Source organism: Micromys minutus (assembly GCF_963924665.1).
Source record: "Micromys minutus genome assembly, chromosome: 27".
In the NCBI taxonomy this organism is placed as follows: Eukaryota; Metazoa; Chordata; class Mammalia; order Rodentia; family Muridae; genus Micromys; species Micromys minutus.
The window spans coordinates 34,873,350-34,890,876 of NC_137962.1; the positions used below are offsets into that span (position 1 = coordinate 34,873,350).

A 17,527-nucleotide genomic window follows, 5' to 3' on the forward strand; every position below is an offset into this window, starting at 1 on the left:
CATCAAGTGCGCACACATTTATTCTCTCTTTGCTCTTGACCGTGCATGTGATGTGATGTGACCAGCTATCCTGGCTGCCACACAATTATGAACCTTCTAGAATTATAAGCCAAATAAACCTTTGAGCTGTTTCTGGTCATACATACATACATACATACATACATACATACACACACACAAATACACACACACACACTTTAAATATGAACACCTATAATTCTTTAAAAGAAAATGTTGAAGAAGAGGAAGAAGCAGAAGAAAGTACAAATTAAGCTTTGGACAAGATGTCCCCTCAAACTCCACTGATACTAAAACAGTTAACCCACACCACATGGGCTGAGCTAGAGCCTCTCCGTTCGTACACTTAAAGTTTAGGCAGAGGTTTCAGCTCCCTGTAGTAACCTGAGCCTTGGCAACCGAGCAGGCAGCTCTGGGTGGCTGAGCCAGACAGCTGCTTCCAAAAGCCTCTAGACTTAAGCATGTGGTACACACAAGCCCTAGGAGATATAAAAATCTCTGTGGCCTCTTTAACTTTTCGGTAACTTGATGTTAAACCCTAGATTCTTAGGATCTGTAAATTTTTAAATGGGAAGAAGTGTAAAAAGGCGCAACTTTTCTAAGGAGTGACACCTTTTAAAAAGAATAAACTCCCAAGGTGGCGTTGCCTGGGGAAACTCTTATGAAGGATGTGTGCCAGTCAACCAAGAAGGAAGGGTTTGAATAACAAGTCAAGGTCACTATTTGAGAAGATCTTAGATCTTCTCAATAAAGACCCCTGTGTTCCACAACCAACAAGCCTAGGAATGAACCCTGAGTCTGCTAAGGCTCCCTGGCCCTCTGGCTGGGCTGACACCCAGTGGAGAGGCAGGCTGGAGCAGGACCCCTGGCACTGGCCTCAAGTGTGGTGTCCTGCACAGGGTTCGGGCATCTGCTGCCTTGCAAGCTGGCGGCACAAACCAGAGACGCAGAGCAAGGGCTTCCAAGAGAGTGCTTTCAGGCCACACCGGCTGGGGGGCAGTGTGTTTAGAGTTCATTGTCAATGTGACACACTCTAGATGGCCTGCTTAGAGTGTCGGTGAGCGGTTCTCTAGATGATATTGGACTATAGGTGTGTCTGTAGAGGAACTGTCTTTGGGGGGTGGTGCTGCATGTTTGTAAGCTCATGGTGCTCACAGATATCAGAAGAGGGCGTCAGATCCTCTGAAACTGATGTTACTGATGGTTATGAACTACCATGAGGGCACTGAGAACCAAACCTAGTCTTCTTGGAGAGCAGCCTATGGTCTTTAACCACTGAGCCATCACGAAAGTCCTGTAGAACTTTCTCAACCTGTGTGACCCCTTGCGGCGTCAGAAAGACCCTTCCACAGGGGTCCTCTAAGACCATTGGGAAAACACAGACCTTTACATCATGGTTCATAACAGCAGCAAAATTACAGTTATGAAGTAACAACAAAAATAATTTTACAGTTGGAGGTCACCACATGAGGAACTGTATCAAAAGGGTTGCAGCATTAGGAAGGTTGAGAACCGGGTCCTGAGTTCAATTCCCAACAACCACATGGTGGCTCACAACCATCTATAATGGGATCTGATGCCCTCTTCTGGTGTGTCTAAAGACAGCTACAGTGTACTTATATACATAAAAATATACATATACATAAAAATAAATATTAAAAAAAAAAAGGTTGAGAACCACTGCTGTACAAAACTGTAGGGAATTCGCTGCGTTGCCTTCATTGAAGTGGGAAGACCCAGCAAGTGGGCAGTACCCTCACTCCCTGGGTGGAGCCATTAACCAGAAAAAGCTGAGGACTAAGCTGGCTGGTAGCTGCTTAGCTGGCTGTGGCTAGCCACTTCAAGTCCCAGCCTTGTCTCCCGACAATGACGACTGTAACCTAATTGTGACCTAGAATGGATCCTTGTATTATGTCTGCCAGAGTATTTACCGGAGCAACAGGAACGCCACTAGCACAGGGTTAGGGTCCCTGCACTCCTCGAGGCAGAGATTTCGAGATCTCCATCGCCAGCGTCCAAGCCACCTGCCACCGGGTGGAGCTCTGAAGGACAACGCAGCCAGAGCTGCTGAAAAGATCTGAGCCCAGGAAGGTTTCTGTTCCAGCAAAACCACTCATGTAAGTAGGACGAGCCTGGGTTTCCAGCACCCTTTTCTGGTAAACTCCAACACACCCTCGGAATTCTGTTATCTAGCCAAGTCTGCTCCCAAGCAGAAATCCTCTTGATACCTTGCTCTACCACCAAACGGAAGTACCACTTATCAACATCCATCAATAGTTAACCCTCCTCCGCAGCCACCCCACACCGACCAGCCTTCTTTTGGCACCTTCCTTGAATCCTGAGGAAGAGGCTTCTGTGTTCAGGGTGGCAGACACAGAGTCTGGTAGAGATGAAGTCACGGATCTCTGCAGCCAGGCTGTAAACTGTGTACCCCCACCGTGAGTCCCTTGGTGCCCAATAGCTGCATCTCTAAAAACCAACTAGAACCAACTCAGCAGGGCAGTAATTCTACCTCTGCCAACTCAGCAGTGTTCATCTGCCTCCATCGGCCTCGCTGCCCCGCCCCCACCCGGCAAGAATGAAGGGGAGATTCCACAGCATGGAGTATGGGTCCATGACACAGTCGCACTTGGCCAGGGCTGGTGGCACACAGCTGATGCTCAGTGCTCTAGAATGCAAACTCTTGCTCAGTCTGCATTTACTTCTAACCAAAAGCCTCTCTTTTGAATATGTGTTACTCAGAATTGAAGATGCTCCGCAATAGATTGCTCATGTCTGCACTCTTTTACCCCAACATCCATTTGCATAGACAAGATTAACACCATTAAGCCAAGCCGAGTTTATATTCCACTTCATAAGGCTGGGATGCTTTCCAGCCCAAACGCACACACTCATTAGGCGTTTACTTTCCTAAAAAGTGAAGCACGCAGCCAATGTAAAGAGAAGAAAATGTTTTTCTTCGAGTGCGTTTTCTCCCCACCCCAGCCCCAGTGATGAATCATGTTTTTGCCAAGAAGAAAATAGCTAGGTACATAGAGTTGACCTCGGCCAGCCACGGCGGGGCGGAATCAATCAAAGGAGGGAGCACTTTGGAACCAGCGCCGCAGGTGTTGGCCCATTACACTATCTAAACACCCGTTAATTATTGTGAGAGCTGGATGAGAGCAACCGGGTGAGCAGCTTCGGAAGTGTTCCGTAAATACTGATTCCAGAGAGGGAGATGGGAATTCAAAGCAGGGTGCCTCTGAGGATCACTGGGTTGGATGGCCCGTGGACTGCATCTTTCTGGGGAAACCATGACCACCTAGGCAGCAGAATTGTGGAGTTACAATAGAAGAAAGGCCCAAGTTCCGAAAGGAGGAGAAATTCTCAGGGCCAAGAGGTTTTCTCTGCTGACGTCTGGTTTCTTGAAATCTCAGGAGACTGCCAAGACAAACACCCAGTACAGATCAAGATGCTCCTGGGAACTCACCAGGGCACTTGAAGAAATGCCAGGGTTTGATGTTATGGACAGAAAAAAATGATAAAGCCACACACAGAAAAGAATGATAAAGACCCCTCATGTCCTCTCAGGAGATGCCCAAGCCCCAGGGGAAGTGGAGCTCCTGGACCTACAGCAGCAGGAAAACAGGTGACAGGTGACAGGCTGTGCACTGGGGACCCCTGCTCAGAAAAGGGATGGCTGGAGTGAGACACAGGAGTGAGAGCCCGGTTCACCTAACTGGACCTTCCTTCAAGGACCGGGAGCTGCCTCCTCCCCAGCAAGATGGCCTCCTTAATGACCATCAGGGAAGAAAAGGGCTGGGGCTCAGCTCTGTGGTACTGCAAGGACTCAGCCTTAGCATGACACAGCCCTGACTCCATCCCCAGTACCCAGGTCTGGGTTTGGAGAAAGGCTCTGTGGAGCTGGTTCTCTTTGTTGGCTAGGTCTGTAGAGCCTCAAAACTCCCTGTTCCTCTTTCTGCTAGAACATTCTAGAATCCACAGTGCACATGCTCCCATTCCTCATCTGCTGACACCCACCGGCTCCCTCCTCTCTCCCCACCCCACTGAGGCTACGGTGCTGAAGCCAACTCCTCTTCCATCCACATCATTTGGCCTCAAAACTGTGTACTTCAAGGTCTCTAAGGAATGTCACCCAAATAGGTCATTCTTGATCTACCCTCAGGATCTCCCTCTGAGACTGACCATGGCCACACATGTCAAACCACGGCCCAGACACAAGGCACGCCCTGCATTTCTCTAAAAGGGCCTTGTTGAAGGGTCTTCTCCGGACCCTCTCCTCCTCTGCCTAATTACAGCTGTCTCTTATTCTCAACTGAACACATGTTGTGGTTAGGTTTCATAGTCAACCTTGGCCCACCAGGGAAGAGAGAACTTTAATCGAAGAAGTGCTTTGATCAGGTTGACCTGTGGCCGGGTCTGTGAGAGGTCTGGATTGTTGATTGGTGCAGGGAGGCTCAAGCTGCTGTGGCTGGCAGGCCCGGGCTCTGTGAACTAGCTGATTATAAGCCAGCAAGTAAGCCAATAGGTTGCCTTCCCCTGTGGCACCCTCTTCACTTTCTGCTCTGACTTCTCTCAGTGTTGGATTGCAACCTAGAAATGTGTCTTAGTTAGGGTTTCCATTCCTGTGAAGAGACTCCATGACCAACTCTTAGCAATGCAAACATTTGGCTGGGGCTCGCTTCTAGCTTTCAGAGGTTCAGTCCATTATCATTGTGGTGGGAAACATGGCAGCATCCAGGCAGACATGGTACTGGAAGAGCCAAGAGTTCTACATCTTGATCCAAAGGGACTCTGGTAGGCAGCCAAGAGGAGGGTCTCTTCCACACTGGGCTGAACACTAGGAGCCCTCAAAACCCACCTACACAGTGATACAAACACACTTCCTCCAACAAAGCTACACCTGTTCCAACAAGGCCACACCTGATAGTGCTACTTCCCACAGCAAAACATATTCAAACCACCATAAAGTATAAGCCAAATAAACTCTTTCCTCAAGGTGTTTTTGGTCAGTTTTATCTCAGTACAATACAATAGGTCATTAGCTTCAGCCAGAACCCTGGCCCCTCAAATCTAGCTGTGTGCCCTCAAGAGGCTCAGTTCCCACAACCACTCACCCCTCCCCCAACTGGGTCTTGCTGTCCTGAGGAGACCTGAGCCAGGTTGGCTCCTGAGGTCCCCAGTACACAGTCAGCTGTCTGCCACCTGTTTCCTGATGCCCTCAGATCTCTAAGCAACACTTCCCCTAGGGTCTGGGCCTCAGGGGACACTGGCTTCCCCTCCCCTTTTCTCCTAGGACACCCCTGGAACATCTGACAAGTTAGTTGCATTATAATTGTTTTCTTTCACAGCACTGAGTAAATCTCAGAAGTTTGGGGCTGGGGAGTGTAGCTCAGTGGGTAGAGTGCTCACCTAGCATACACCAGGCCAAGAGTTGCCAGGCAGGGATGGCTCCCAGAACATGGGAGGCAGAGGCAGTTGAATCTCTGTGAGTTAAGAGTTCCAGGATGGCCAAGACTACACAGTGAAACCCTGTCTCAAAGACCAAAACCAGGGCTGGGAGATGGCTCAGCAGTTAAGAGCACTGACTGCTCTTCCAGAGGTCCTGAGTTCAAATCAGCAACACATGGTGGCTCACAAGCATCTGTAATGGGATCTGACACCCTCTTCTGGTGTGTCTGAAGACAGCCACAGTGTACTCATATAAATAAGTAAATAAAATCTTTAAAAAAAAAATCCAGTAGCACAAATAGTTTTTGTTCAGCTGTTGGACAAAGGCAGGTTGGACAGGTGCAAAAAAAAATCCTCTCTTGACTCATTGTTCAGTATGAGTTTTGATACATACCAGAAGGAATATAAGAGAGAAAAAAAAATCCAAGAGTTTTGGGGCCTTGGGGAAGGGAGGGACAGACAGGCAGTGCAGAGGACATCCTTCATTACACACTGTGAGAGCAGCCCTACTGGGAGAGCAGTCCTACTGGGAGAGCAGCCCTATTGTCAGCTATGGGCTTCGAACACTTCTGAAGCTGGTTTGGAACTAAAATGAAGTCCCACACTGCCTAGAAGAATGGAGGTAGAGAAGGCAAACTCCAGTCTTCACGCCCATTTTACTAGGAAACAAAGGTACATGCAAACAGATAGATGGTAGATAGATGGATAGATTAACTGATAGACATATGATAGACAATGAATACATACTTAGCTTAACAATTGATGGAGTAGATACTTGATAGACAATAGATACAGACAGACAGACAGGCACAATTGATAGATCGGATCACCTATAGGGGCATCTTTCCTCAGCACCTCCCCCCCACACACACACCCTGACCTCCAGAGGTTAAGCTGACTCCTGACTCGGGGCTCAGGCTCAGACTCCCCATAGGGGGAGGCCTGAGTGTTGTGGGCGTTCCCTTCCGTTTTCCGACTGCACAGTTAGTCACACTTCCCTTTTCTGACCAAGCCACCCCAGGACACAGTAATGTCTCTGCTGGGCTGAATCACGCCCTGTTCATTCTTAGACACTTCCTGTGCTGGGTATCCTAGCTCACCCTATATCTTTCCCCCACCTCCTGGAATGGGACAAAGCCGTAAAGCAGGGTGGAGTCGAATGCCCTTAGGTCCCCAAACCTTGAATTTCTCTAGCTGTCCCCTCCCCCCTTCCGGTGTCCTCAGCTCAGGAAACGTTCAGAGTCCACCCTGGACTTTCTAACAAAGGAGGAAACCCCGCTAAGTGTTCTGACTGGCAGGCAGGGAACCACCATGCCATCTCACCGGTCATTCCCTAGTAGGCATCGGTGCATAAGCTCACATGGCCCAAAGTCAAGGCCAAGAGCAGTCAGGAGGGCCAGTTGCCAAGGCAACAGGTCTGCAGAAACACTGGCAGCTCTCAGCGCTCAATTATTCAAGACCTCATTACCCAGTATTCACATTAGCTCCTCCATTCCTTCTCCACTCCCTAGAGGACCACAAGGAAGCCACTCAGCCCTTCCGAGGCTAAGCCTTCCCTCCATTCCTGCCTCAGAGACCAATTAGGGTTTGTGGCTTTCTGGCTATAGGAGTGAAAGGTACTCCAACCTTGAGAACCAAGGCTAAGGGCCAAGCTAACTCATAGGATGGCAATAACCAGCAGAAGCAGGGGGTGAGGCCTTGCTGGGGTTCCAGATGCATTTAAACTGGGCCAGGCCAGCCCTTCATCTTCTAGACACACAAGATCTCATAAAAGCAAAGCAGAGACACACTTACAATTGGAAACTGAGGCTACCCCATTACCTTACTGGTGTTGGTCCCTGTGTTCCAATAGTGTAAGTACCACCTCGGAGAAACTTAACAAGGGCTGGTAAGGCAGCTCAGTTGGCAAAGGGTTTGTATGAGGACCAGAGTTCCATCCCCAGCACTGGTGGTTTTTAAAAATAGTCAAAAGCCAGGTGTTGCTTGCTTGTAATCTCAAGTCAGACAGAGGACCCCAGAGCTTGCTGATCCCAGTCAAAGTGCTGCAGGTTCAGAGAGGGACTTTGCCTCAAAAAACAAGAAGGAACCCAGTGTAGAAATGCACACTTTTAATAGCAGCACAGAGAAGGCAAAACCAGGCAGGTCTCTTAAGTGCCACACCAGCCTGGTCATCTCATGCCAGCTATGGTAGGTAGGTAGAAAGATAGCTTGGTAGATAAATAGATAGATAGATAGACAAGTAGACACATAGTTAGACAGGTAGATACACAGATTATAGATACATAGATGATACATAGATACATAGATAGGTACATAGATGGTAGATTGATAGATACATAGATAATAGTGAGAAACTGAGGAAGACACCCAGCATTGTCTTCAGGTCTCTACATGTGTGTGCACTCACAGGAAACACACGGCACCTGTAGCCAGGCTCTTACACAATCTGCGAAAGATTTTTCTTTCTTAGGTTCTCTCTCCAACATCACCACCCCCACTCCTGGGCCCTCTGACAGTTACAGCTCAGGATCATGGGACTTCCCATAGGCTTCTACATTATGGCGTTCATTCCAAAGGGCCTGAAAAATTGAGCCTCTCCTCTACTTTCCGAGGCCTAGACGTATCCGAACCACATCAGAGTCACATGGATTGTAAGCCACCAAAGGGTGGCACACACCTGCAGTTCCTGATATAGGCAAGGCTGAGGCAGGAGGATCACTTGGATCCAGGACTGAGTCCAGACTTGGTGACACAGCAAAGCACCAGCTCAAAAACAAAAAGCAAGCCAGGTGATGGAAGGAACTCAGGTCTGCTACTGTCCTAACTCATGAGAAGAAGAAAAGGGGATGCTAGGCGGGACCACAAGGAGGATAATGAGAGACCAAAGACAGCAGTGAGCAGCCAAGGAAGACAACAAGCAAAGTCTCATTTAGGAGACCTGATGGAGACGCAGGCCAACCTCAAGGGTCTGCAATGGAAGACTTGAGAGGGGAGGAGTCCATTTGCTTAGAAATAAACCCTGGGATAAACCCTAGGGAGGGAGACCAGGCCTACCTGCTCTCAGGGAACTGGACAATCTAGTTTGGTAAAGGGCATTATGGGATTGAAGGCCTGGGAAGGCAAGTCTGTGCAGGGTGCGGGGAGGGGGAGGGGGGGGCTAGAGTATCTCCACGGGTTCTATCAAAGTATAGGTAGTATACTACACTTTCAGACAAGCATTTCTCTACATGCCCTGCCTTTCAAGACACCTTGAAAGGCCATAATGAGTCTGCTCATAATTAAGGGCCTGGAGGCTCCTTTAAAATATATCACCCCTGTCCTTTGGACCCACAGGATGATTATCTTTGGACCCACTAGGTAGGGCTTGTCCCTGAAGGCCCAGGCAGGCTTTCCAGGAGTCAGTCTGGCTCCAGTGACTGGAGGAGACCCTCAGCACACCCTAACTAGCAGATGATCCCCAGGAAATCTGTCTCTGAAGCTTCTTTCTACCTGCCCTTTCTCAGCAAGCCCCTCCCATTCCTGGTGAGCACTGGAAATCTCAGCCCAAAGGCAAAAAGCCTCCAGGTCAAAACAATAGAAAATTCAGGAATGATTCTGGGGGCCGGGAGGGGGTGGGGGAGGGAGGGGAGCTGGGAACTGTGGTACCTTAAAGCACTGGCCAGGGTTCAGCAGTTACATCTCTTACAGTTTTGTTATTTAAAAGTTTAAAAAGTAAATGTCGGTTTAAAATGACTTTTCTGCGCAGGAGGCATTACTTCCCCCATCCCCCCAACCCCCGGGCCATCCCTTTCCCCCCGGTGGCACTGGTTCCAGGCTTCCCAGACTCCTGGCCTGTGTGTCCCGTGCCCTTTCACTGACTCCCAGCTTAGGGACCGAGCCATGCCTGCAGGCATCGCGGAGTCAGCGGGCCGTCCTCTCCACCAGCATGTGTCCAATCACTGTGACGAGAGTGTCACACGACAAGGATGGGCACAGGAACCGTAGCTTGCTAGGCCTGTGTCCAGAGCAGGACGCACGTCCTGGGCACCGGGCCAGTACGGTAAAGGTCGTAGGGATAGGGACCGGCCTGTCCCAAAGGTCCCGCAGCCTGGGCGCGACTGGAGGGCTCATTGGCGCCGCCAAGGCGAGCAGGGAGCGGACACGCGGGGGACACAGCTGGCACCCGGCTGGCGCCAAAGGGACGCGGGAGCACACTCACCCTCCCTGGTCTTCTTCTTCCTTGCCAGTGTGCCACCCAACTTGCCCAAGAAAGACTCGTCCTTCTTCATCTTGGGGGCCCGCGGGGTGGGCGAACGTGGTGGCGCGGAGGACATAAGCGAGTGCGCGCCACCCACCGCCGGCCGGGGAGTGGCCAGGAGGGCGCGGCCGCCGCTTCCCCGCCCCTGCCTACTGACCCCGAAGTCCCGGTGCTGCAGCTGAGCTCCCCGCCCGCAATACAACAGGACCCTGCGCGTAGTGCCAGGCACGATCGGTCCCCCTTTTGTGCGGCCTCACGGTGCTGGAAATCCAGAATCAATTAGTCCCACAAACACGTACAGTCAGATGTTGAGTCTCTGCCAGGATCTTGGCGCAGGACTAGGGCATCCCTTGGGTCGATGCTTGGGGGTGTAGTGGGTGCCTTTGTGGGACAGTAGTCTCATACACAGTGATCCTCCCCCCAAGGCAAGTTCAATCAACGGCTTCCATGGGAGCCAAGGGCTGGAAGAATCAGGGAGGGACAATATAGACCCCTGGAGGAAGAGCGCAGGCCCAGGGAAGGATGCTAGGCTACCAGACACGGCCAGGTTTGTGTTGCACAAAATTGACTGCTGCTGATTTACGAACAGGAGGTGATGAACAAGGATGGGACCAGACGGGGAGGTTTACTAGGAGCCCAGTAAATTGGCTTCTAGAGACACTGCAGGATAGAGGCAGTATGAGAACCGAGGCATAGGCAGAGGGAGAGCCAAATGGGCTGTGGCTTCAGAAGGGTGGGTGCATGGCTCAACAGAGATAGGAGCTATCAGGGCCCTGGCGAGGGTAAAGCTGCATTGTAGCACCTAATCATGGGGGGTGAGGGGGAGGTGTATTTTCCTTCTCCCTTTGTACTGGCTCAGAGCCTCACTCCTTCTGGTGAGCGATTTCGGTTCAGAGCAGGAAATAATTCACTCTACACTGGCAGAAAGGGTGTAGCCAAACTGGCCGGTCAGCCGAGATGTGCCGGGCCTCGCCTTGGAATTTGTCATGGAGAATGGGGTGCCCAGTATCTAAAGAGTTACAAGCTAAGGGTGGGATGGGGGCCAGTGGGGATCCCAGTAGGAGGAGAATGATCAGAGAGGGCCAGGATTTAGGAAGAAACAGGGAAGAGAGAGTTACTAGGGAGGAACGGTTTCCAAAGCATTACCTCCCTCCACTAGGATAGGAAGAAAACGCACGGGCTAGGACAGGCATCTCTCACCCTGGCCCAGTTCCTGGCTGCTCTTATCTCTACAAAGCCACCCTCCTCCGGGCAGCACAGGCCATTTGGCTTTCCCTGGCCTACTCCTCAGCGCTAAGGCTTGCCTCCCCTCTTCACCCTGGGGGAGCTGGAGACCACGGGATCCCGGAAATCTCAGAAATGCAAACTCCTTGCACCCCACGTGATGGCTAATCTGATTGTCAACCTGAAGAGGGCTCCAATCACCTTGGAAACAAAGCTCTGGATGAACCCAGAGGATTATCTATCTCCTTCAGGTTGAGGAGGAAGGGACAGACTACACCCGGTCTCTGCTGTGGGCAGCAGCACCCCGGGGGCTGGGCTGCAAACTGAATAGAAGGTAAGATGGCTATTCTTGGTTGTTAACTTGACTACATCTAGAGTTAATTAAAACCTAAGGGGCAGCTAGGCACACCTGTGAGGGATTTTTCTTAATTAAATAATTTAAGGGGGGAAGACCCACCCTTTGATCTGGACCACACCTTCTGCTGGCAGCCTACATGATGGACAGAGGAGGAAGCTTTTGCTCTTTGCTTGCCTGCCCTCACTCTCAATGGCGACTCCATTCTTACCCTGGCACTAGAAGCGCACTTCTTCCAGATTCCGGAAGAAATATATCGGAAAGCAACTGAGACATCCGGCCTCATGGACTGAACAAGTGCCTGATTCTTGTACTTGGTAGAAGCCATTGTTGGACTAGCTGGACCACAGCCTGCAAGCCACTCTAATAAATTTTATACACGCACACACATGTGTGCAATTACACACATGTGCTCAAGCACACACACACACACACACACACACACACACACACAGAGGAGAAAGTGACCTGAATAGAACCATACCTTCTCCTGTTCTGTACCCTCAAATTGCAAGCCAAAAGGAATCCTTCCTTAGATTGCATCTGTAGCAGGAAAAGCAACTATTACACATGACAAGGGCATGTCAGAGGGAAAGAGGACAGAGAGAAGAGATCTTTCAGAGGATATCGGCAAGCCTCTGCAGAGTGTATGCCAGGGTTAGGGAAAGGAAGGTCCAAAGGGGTCTCGAAAGCATCTCCATCTCAAGATAGAATTTGGATGCTGCTAACAAGCTGGGAGAACATTGAAAGATCATTATGTAGTTGCTGACACTCCTGTGAGAAGGGAACGCAGCTAATCAGGACAGAGAGCTGGAAGCAAGCTGCCATGCATCCCCAGCTCCCATGGCTTCTTGGAATCCATTGGACGAGCTCGCACAAGACACGCATACTGTTTTGGGAGGCCCCAGCACACTCCAGATGGAGGATCACTGACCAGGATGGAGCCAAGGAGAAGGAACTGGGGATCAGAAAGAAAATGGAAGAGAGCTGTCTTGGTCCTGGCAGGGTACAGGACAGCCAGGGTTAGAGACTTGGGCATCAGGTGCTGCCCTGGGCACAGGGAGGGACCATTTACTGTGATTAATGTGCCTATTTTATCAGAGACTGACATGGGTTGCCCTGGTGCTGTGTTTGTATTTTGATGTTAATTCCACTTCCTCAAGAGGGACTAACTACTCAGGTGAATTCCAGTGAACCTTCTCCCCATTTTAACCCATAAAATAAAGGCTAGAGCCTGTGATTGGACAGTGGAAGACAGAGGAAGATGAAGGAAAAGGAGGTGGAAGGAAGACGGAACAGAACCACATGGCCTGGAGAAGCCACGAGAAGCAAGAGCTCTCATAGCTGGGAACAGAGCAGTGTGGTGGTGAATCTGCCCAGTCCAGGCGTGCAGCTAATAAATATGATAACTGAGTTTGTGTGTTCCTTGCACGGGCTTAGGGCTTATTGGGGCTGGAGATTTACTGTGACAGGAGAATAGCAAGCACGAAGCAGCCTCAAATTCCTTTGTTAGTCTTTACTTTGGATACTGTAAAGACAGATCGAATCCTGCCTTTTAAAAAAGGATTTGTACACATGAGTACAGGTGCCTCAGAACCCAGAAGAAAAGTACAGATTCCCTGAAGCTGGAGTTATCGCTGCTGTGAGTCCTGCAAACCAAACTCAGGTCTCAACAACAGCAGTGTAGTGGTTCAGATAAAAACGGCCCCCACGGGGTGCATATATTTGAATGCTTGGACCCCAGGTGGTGGAAATGTTTGGGAAGGACGAGGAGGTATGGCCTTGTTGGAAGAAGTGTGTCACTGGGATCTGACTTTGAGGTCTCAAAACCCCATGCATTTCTCACTTAATCTTCTCCTCTCTCTCTCCCTCTCTCCTTCCCCCTCTCTCCCTCCCTCCCTCCCTCCCTCCCTCCCTCTCCCTCTCCCTCCACCCCTACCCTGTCTCTGTGTCTCATGCTTGCAAATCACATACCTCAGCATCATGCCTGTCCGCATGCTGCCATGCTCCTCTGAACTATAAGCCCTAAATTATGTTTTCTTTTATTTTTTTAAAGATTTATTTATTATGCATGAGATCTGATGCCTTCTTCTGGCCTGTAGGTATACATGCAGGCTGAACACCAATCTACATAAAATATAAATAAATAAATAAATAAATAAATAAATAAATAAATAAAATACACTGCCTTGGTCATTATGGGTTTTTTCTTTTCTTTTCTTTTAAGATTTATTTATTTATTATACATAAGTACACTGTAGCTGTCTTCAGACACACCAGAAGAGGGCATCGGATCTCATTACAGATGGTTGTGAGCCACCATGTGGTTGCTGGGAATTGGAAGAGGAACCAGTGTTCTTAACCACTGAGCCATCTCTCTAGCCTGGTCATTGTGTTTTGTTCCAGCAATAGAAAAGTAACTAAGACAAGCAGTATGCACTCTTAGCAGCTGAAACATCTCTCCAGCCCTACTCCTGATTTTTAAAATGCCATACATCACAAAGGAGCTTTAGACTCCCAGCTCCCAACAGGGGCCCTATGTTTCAAGAAAAGAAGCCCCAGACAAGGGTTATTTGTTGTCAGGAAAACTGACACTCGCTATACAGGACAGTGGGATCCTGGCATCTGAGTTGCAGAAACCAGAATCCAGTGTTAAATACAAGTCTATAATACTTGCTTCTTGGGGAAGTTTGTTAGCACCATTCCCTGGAGGGACACCTTTCCCTGTCTCAGGCTGAGAGCTGAGAGCTCACCTTATTCTTCACGCACTGCTTGCTGCAGGATGAGGTGGTTTTCTAGCCAGTGCAGTTCAGAAGATGATTTGGGACTCTTGCAATGGTTAAAAATGGATTTTCAGCCCATAAATGCCACTGACAGCCACTGCATGCAGCCTTAGAGGCTGAGGAGATGGCTCCCCACAGGAACATGAGGGCCTGAGTTCAACCCCCGCCCTCCAAATCCAAACCTAAAGCAGTGTGTGAAGGTGCACACTTGTAATCTCAGTACTGAAGAGACAAAGATACTCCAGTCCCACAGGCACACTGTCCAGCCTGTCTAGGTTAACCAGCAAGCCCCAGTCCCAGTGGGAGAGCCTCCTTTAAACAAACAAAAAGGACAGATGGATGAGCTGCAGAGACAGCTCAGCAGTTAAGAGCACTTGATGTATCCCTTTAAGGCAGAGGCAGATGGATCTCTATGAGTTCAAGGCCAGCATGGTCTACAGAGTGAGTTCAAGGACAGACAGGGATAAACAGAGAAACCCCGTCTCAAAAATCAAAATAAAACAAACAACAACAATACCAAAAACAAGAGCACTTTGCAGACGACCTGACACTGGTTCCCAGGATCCACAAGGCAGCTCACAACTTCCTGACTCCATCTCTAGGAGATCTGGTGCAAACTTCTGGCCTCCAAAAGAGAATACATATATATGGATTATACATACATGTAAAGAAAAAAATTAAATGTTTTAAAAGACGGAGGGGCCCTAAGGAATGGTACCTGAGGTTGACCTCTGACCTCTACATGTACATACACATATACACGTTCCACACACAAGTGCATGCGCGTGAGCACACACACACACACACACACACAGACACACACACACACACACTTTGGTGGCTATAGTTTTATCTATATTTTCTTTATAGAGAGAAAGGAAACATGTTACCCTAACTGCCCCCTCTTGGCCCTCAAGCCCTCCCTCCTGGCTGGCTTGTCTGTCTGTGTGGTGGGGCCCAAGGAAGACTTTTCAAAATGCCAGACTTCAGCAAACATAAACACTAATCTTGCCTAAAGAGAGGACCTAAATTAGGGATGCAGAAATAAGGACCTCGCTCCGCTTGCATCTCCACAGACTCGATCTTCTCAGCCTCTTAGTATGCTGCACACATAGCCCCTGTGGCTCCGAGGATGCATCCCATTTAGAGGATAATTAGGAAAATCGGGTTAGGCACAGCTGCTCCTGTCATAGAATCCACTTGACTGGCTTTTGATCTGTGGCTTCCAGAGACTGCCGGGTCCCTATAAGCCAAGCAAAGGACAGGAATGCAAGATTTAAGAGCTCTTACTGCCCCCCTACCCTGCCCGGTCTCTGCCAAACCTCAGTTACCTACCTTCCTGTCACCTTCCCCCTAGACCTGGAGTCACAGAGCAACACACACAGATGGCCCGAGGTCTGGAGAGCTCTCTGTGGGGCCAGAAGAGATCTATAAAAGCAGGAATCCCAGGATGGCAGTGTTTTAAACACTAGCACCTCTCGCCTGGCTCCAAACTTCAGCATAAGCAGAACAGATAGAGATCAGAGGTAAGGGGGAGGATGAGCAGCTGGCCAATGTTTGCACACCACGCTATCTCACTGAACAAATATGCCACCACTGGGCTGGGGCTGGAGCTCAGTGACAGTATATATTAGGTACTTTACTATTCCTGCGAAAAGACACCGTGACCAAGGCAACTTAGAAAAAAAACGTTTCTTTGGGCTTATGGCTCCAGAGGGTTAGAGTCCACAACGGTGGAGCCACCCTCAGCACCATACTTCTTGCATCAGGGCCGAATCTGTATCCTGCTAGACAACAAGAAGCCAGGTGCACACAAAAGAGCTCTGCCCGCATGAACACCCTCACTAGCAGTTAAGAGCAGGTCTCCATTCCCCACTAAGGTGGGCACAGGGTGTGGGGGTGGGAGTTGGGGTGGGGGTGGGGTCAGGTGGGTGTACCAGTGAGCTTTGCTGAACACACATTTCCTTAGCCCTGCCCAGGAGAGAATCTCACAGGTGTATATACTCAAAAAAGAAGTCACCCAGGTATGCCCCACTGTGTTGGCATTTCCACACACATAAATTAACCTCTGTAATGCCTTACTGAAAACAGCTCAATGGGTGGCATCCCCGTGCCAGATAACTTGCAGACTGTGGCTGGACCTCTTCATCCCGTGAGTGCCAGCTCAGCGCAGCTACCCTCATGTTTGGGCTCTTTGCTTACTGACAGCCTCCCGCCTTCCTCATTGCTGTAATAAAATACCTGACAGAAAACAGCTTAAAGAAGGAAGGTTTATTTATATATTTACTCAATTAATTTATATATTTTATGTATATGAGTGCTCTATCTGCATGTGTACCTGCAAGCCAAGAGGGTATCAGATCCTACTACGGATGGTTGTGAACCACTATGTGGTTGCTGGGAATTGAACTCAGGACCTTTGTAAGTACCCTTAACCGCTGAGCCATCTCTCCAGGCTGGTGGGAGGGGGCTTAGGGCTCACCATTCCAGGGGGTTTCCACCTATGATGGCAGGTGTTCTGTCCACAATGGAAAGAGCACAAAGTCACATTACTGAAGCTAACTAGAAAACAGGGAACCAATGCAGACCTGGAAATTCACACACACACACACACACACACACACACACACACACACACACACACATACACACACATACACACACTCACACAGTGAGCCATCTCTACCAGCTGGACCCAACTTCTTAAAGGTTCCAGGACTTATCAAGTAGGGCCACCAACTGGGAGCCAAGTGTGCAAACTCATGTGCCTTTGGGAAGATTTCACATCCAAACCATCATACCCACCACACCTGCAAAGTTTATCTTGTTTCTTTTTCCTCTGACTAAAATGGTCCAAAAAGGGCTGGAGACATGGCTCGGTGGTTACAAGTACTGACTTCTCTTCCAGAGGTTCTGAGTTCAAATCCCAGCAACCACATGGTGGCTCATAACCATCTGTAATTGGATAGATGCCCTCTCTTCTGGTGTATCTGAAGACAGCAACAATGTACTCACATACATAATAAATGAATAAATTAAAAAAAAACCTTTAAAAACATGTTCCAAAAAATATATACATTTTATACAAACAGCTTTTAAAGGTTTGGGGAGAGGGGAGGAGCCTCTAGAGGCAGAAATCTAACACCCTGAGACAGTCACATTGCTCACCTCCAAACCTCCAAGCAATCTTGGCAGCACTAGAAGTGTGTCGAGAAGGGACAGGCAGAGCTAATGGATTTGCTGATGGAGAAAATGCTCGATTCCCCAGATTACACTGTGGAAGCAATCTTACTGCACTTCGGGGTGGCGTTCCGGAGCCTCCTGTAATCAGAACCTCTAAACTAGCGTTCAGAGCCGTGTTATTTAATCAGTTTGCTAATTTAATGATTTGGCAGGAGAGTCGTCTGTGGGTTTCACTGGAAAGCCCAAGTGCAGGAGAAGATGACCAAGAAGACA

General features: G+C 49.2%; 1 protein-coding gene across 1 annotated transcript in view; it reads right to left on the reverse strand.

The window, feature by feature from the left end:
* PARVB (parvin beta) overlaps positions 1-9,801 on the reverse strand; it is a 78,374-nt gene extending 68,573 nt beyond the window's left edge. Inside the window, exon 1 of the mRNA XM_080939657.1 lies at positions 9,671-9,801. Coding sequence (XP_080795783.1) covers positions 9,671-9,785 — 115 coding nt within the window. The 5' untranslated portion in view covers positions 9,786-9,801. The remainder of the gene's footprint in view (positions 1-9,670) is intronic.
* Positions 9,802-17,527: the final 7,726 nt, after the last annotated feature.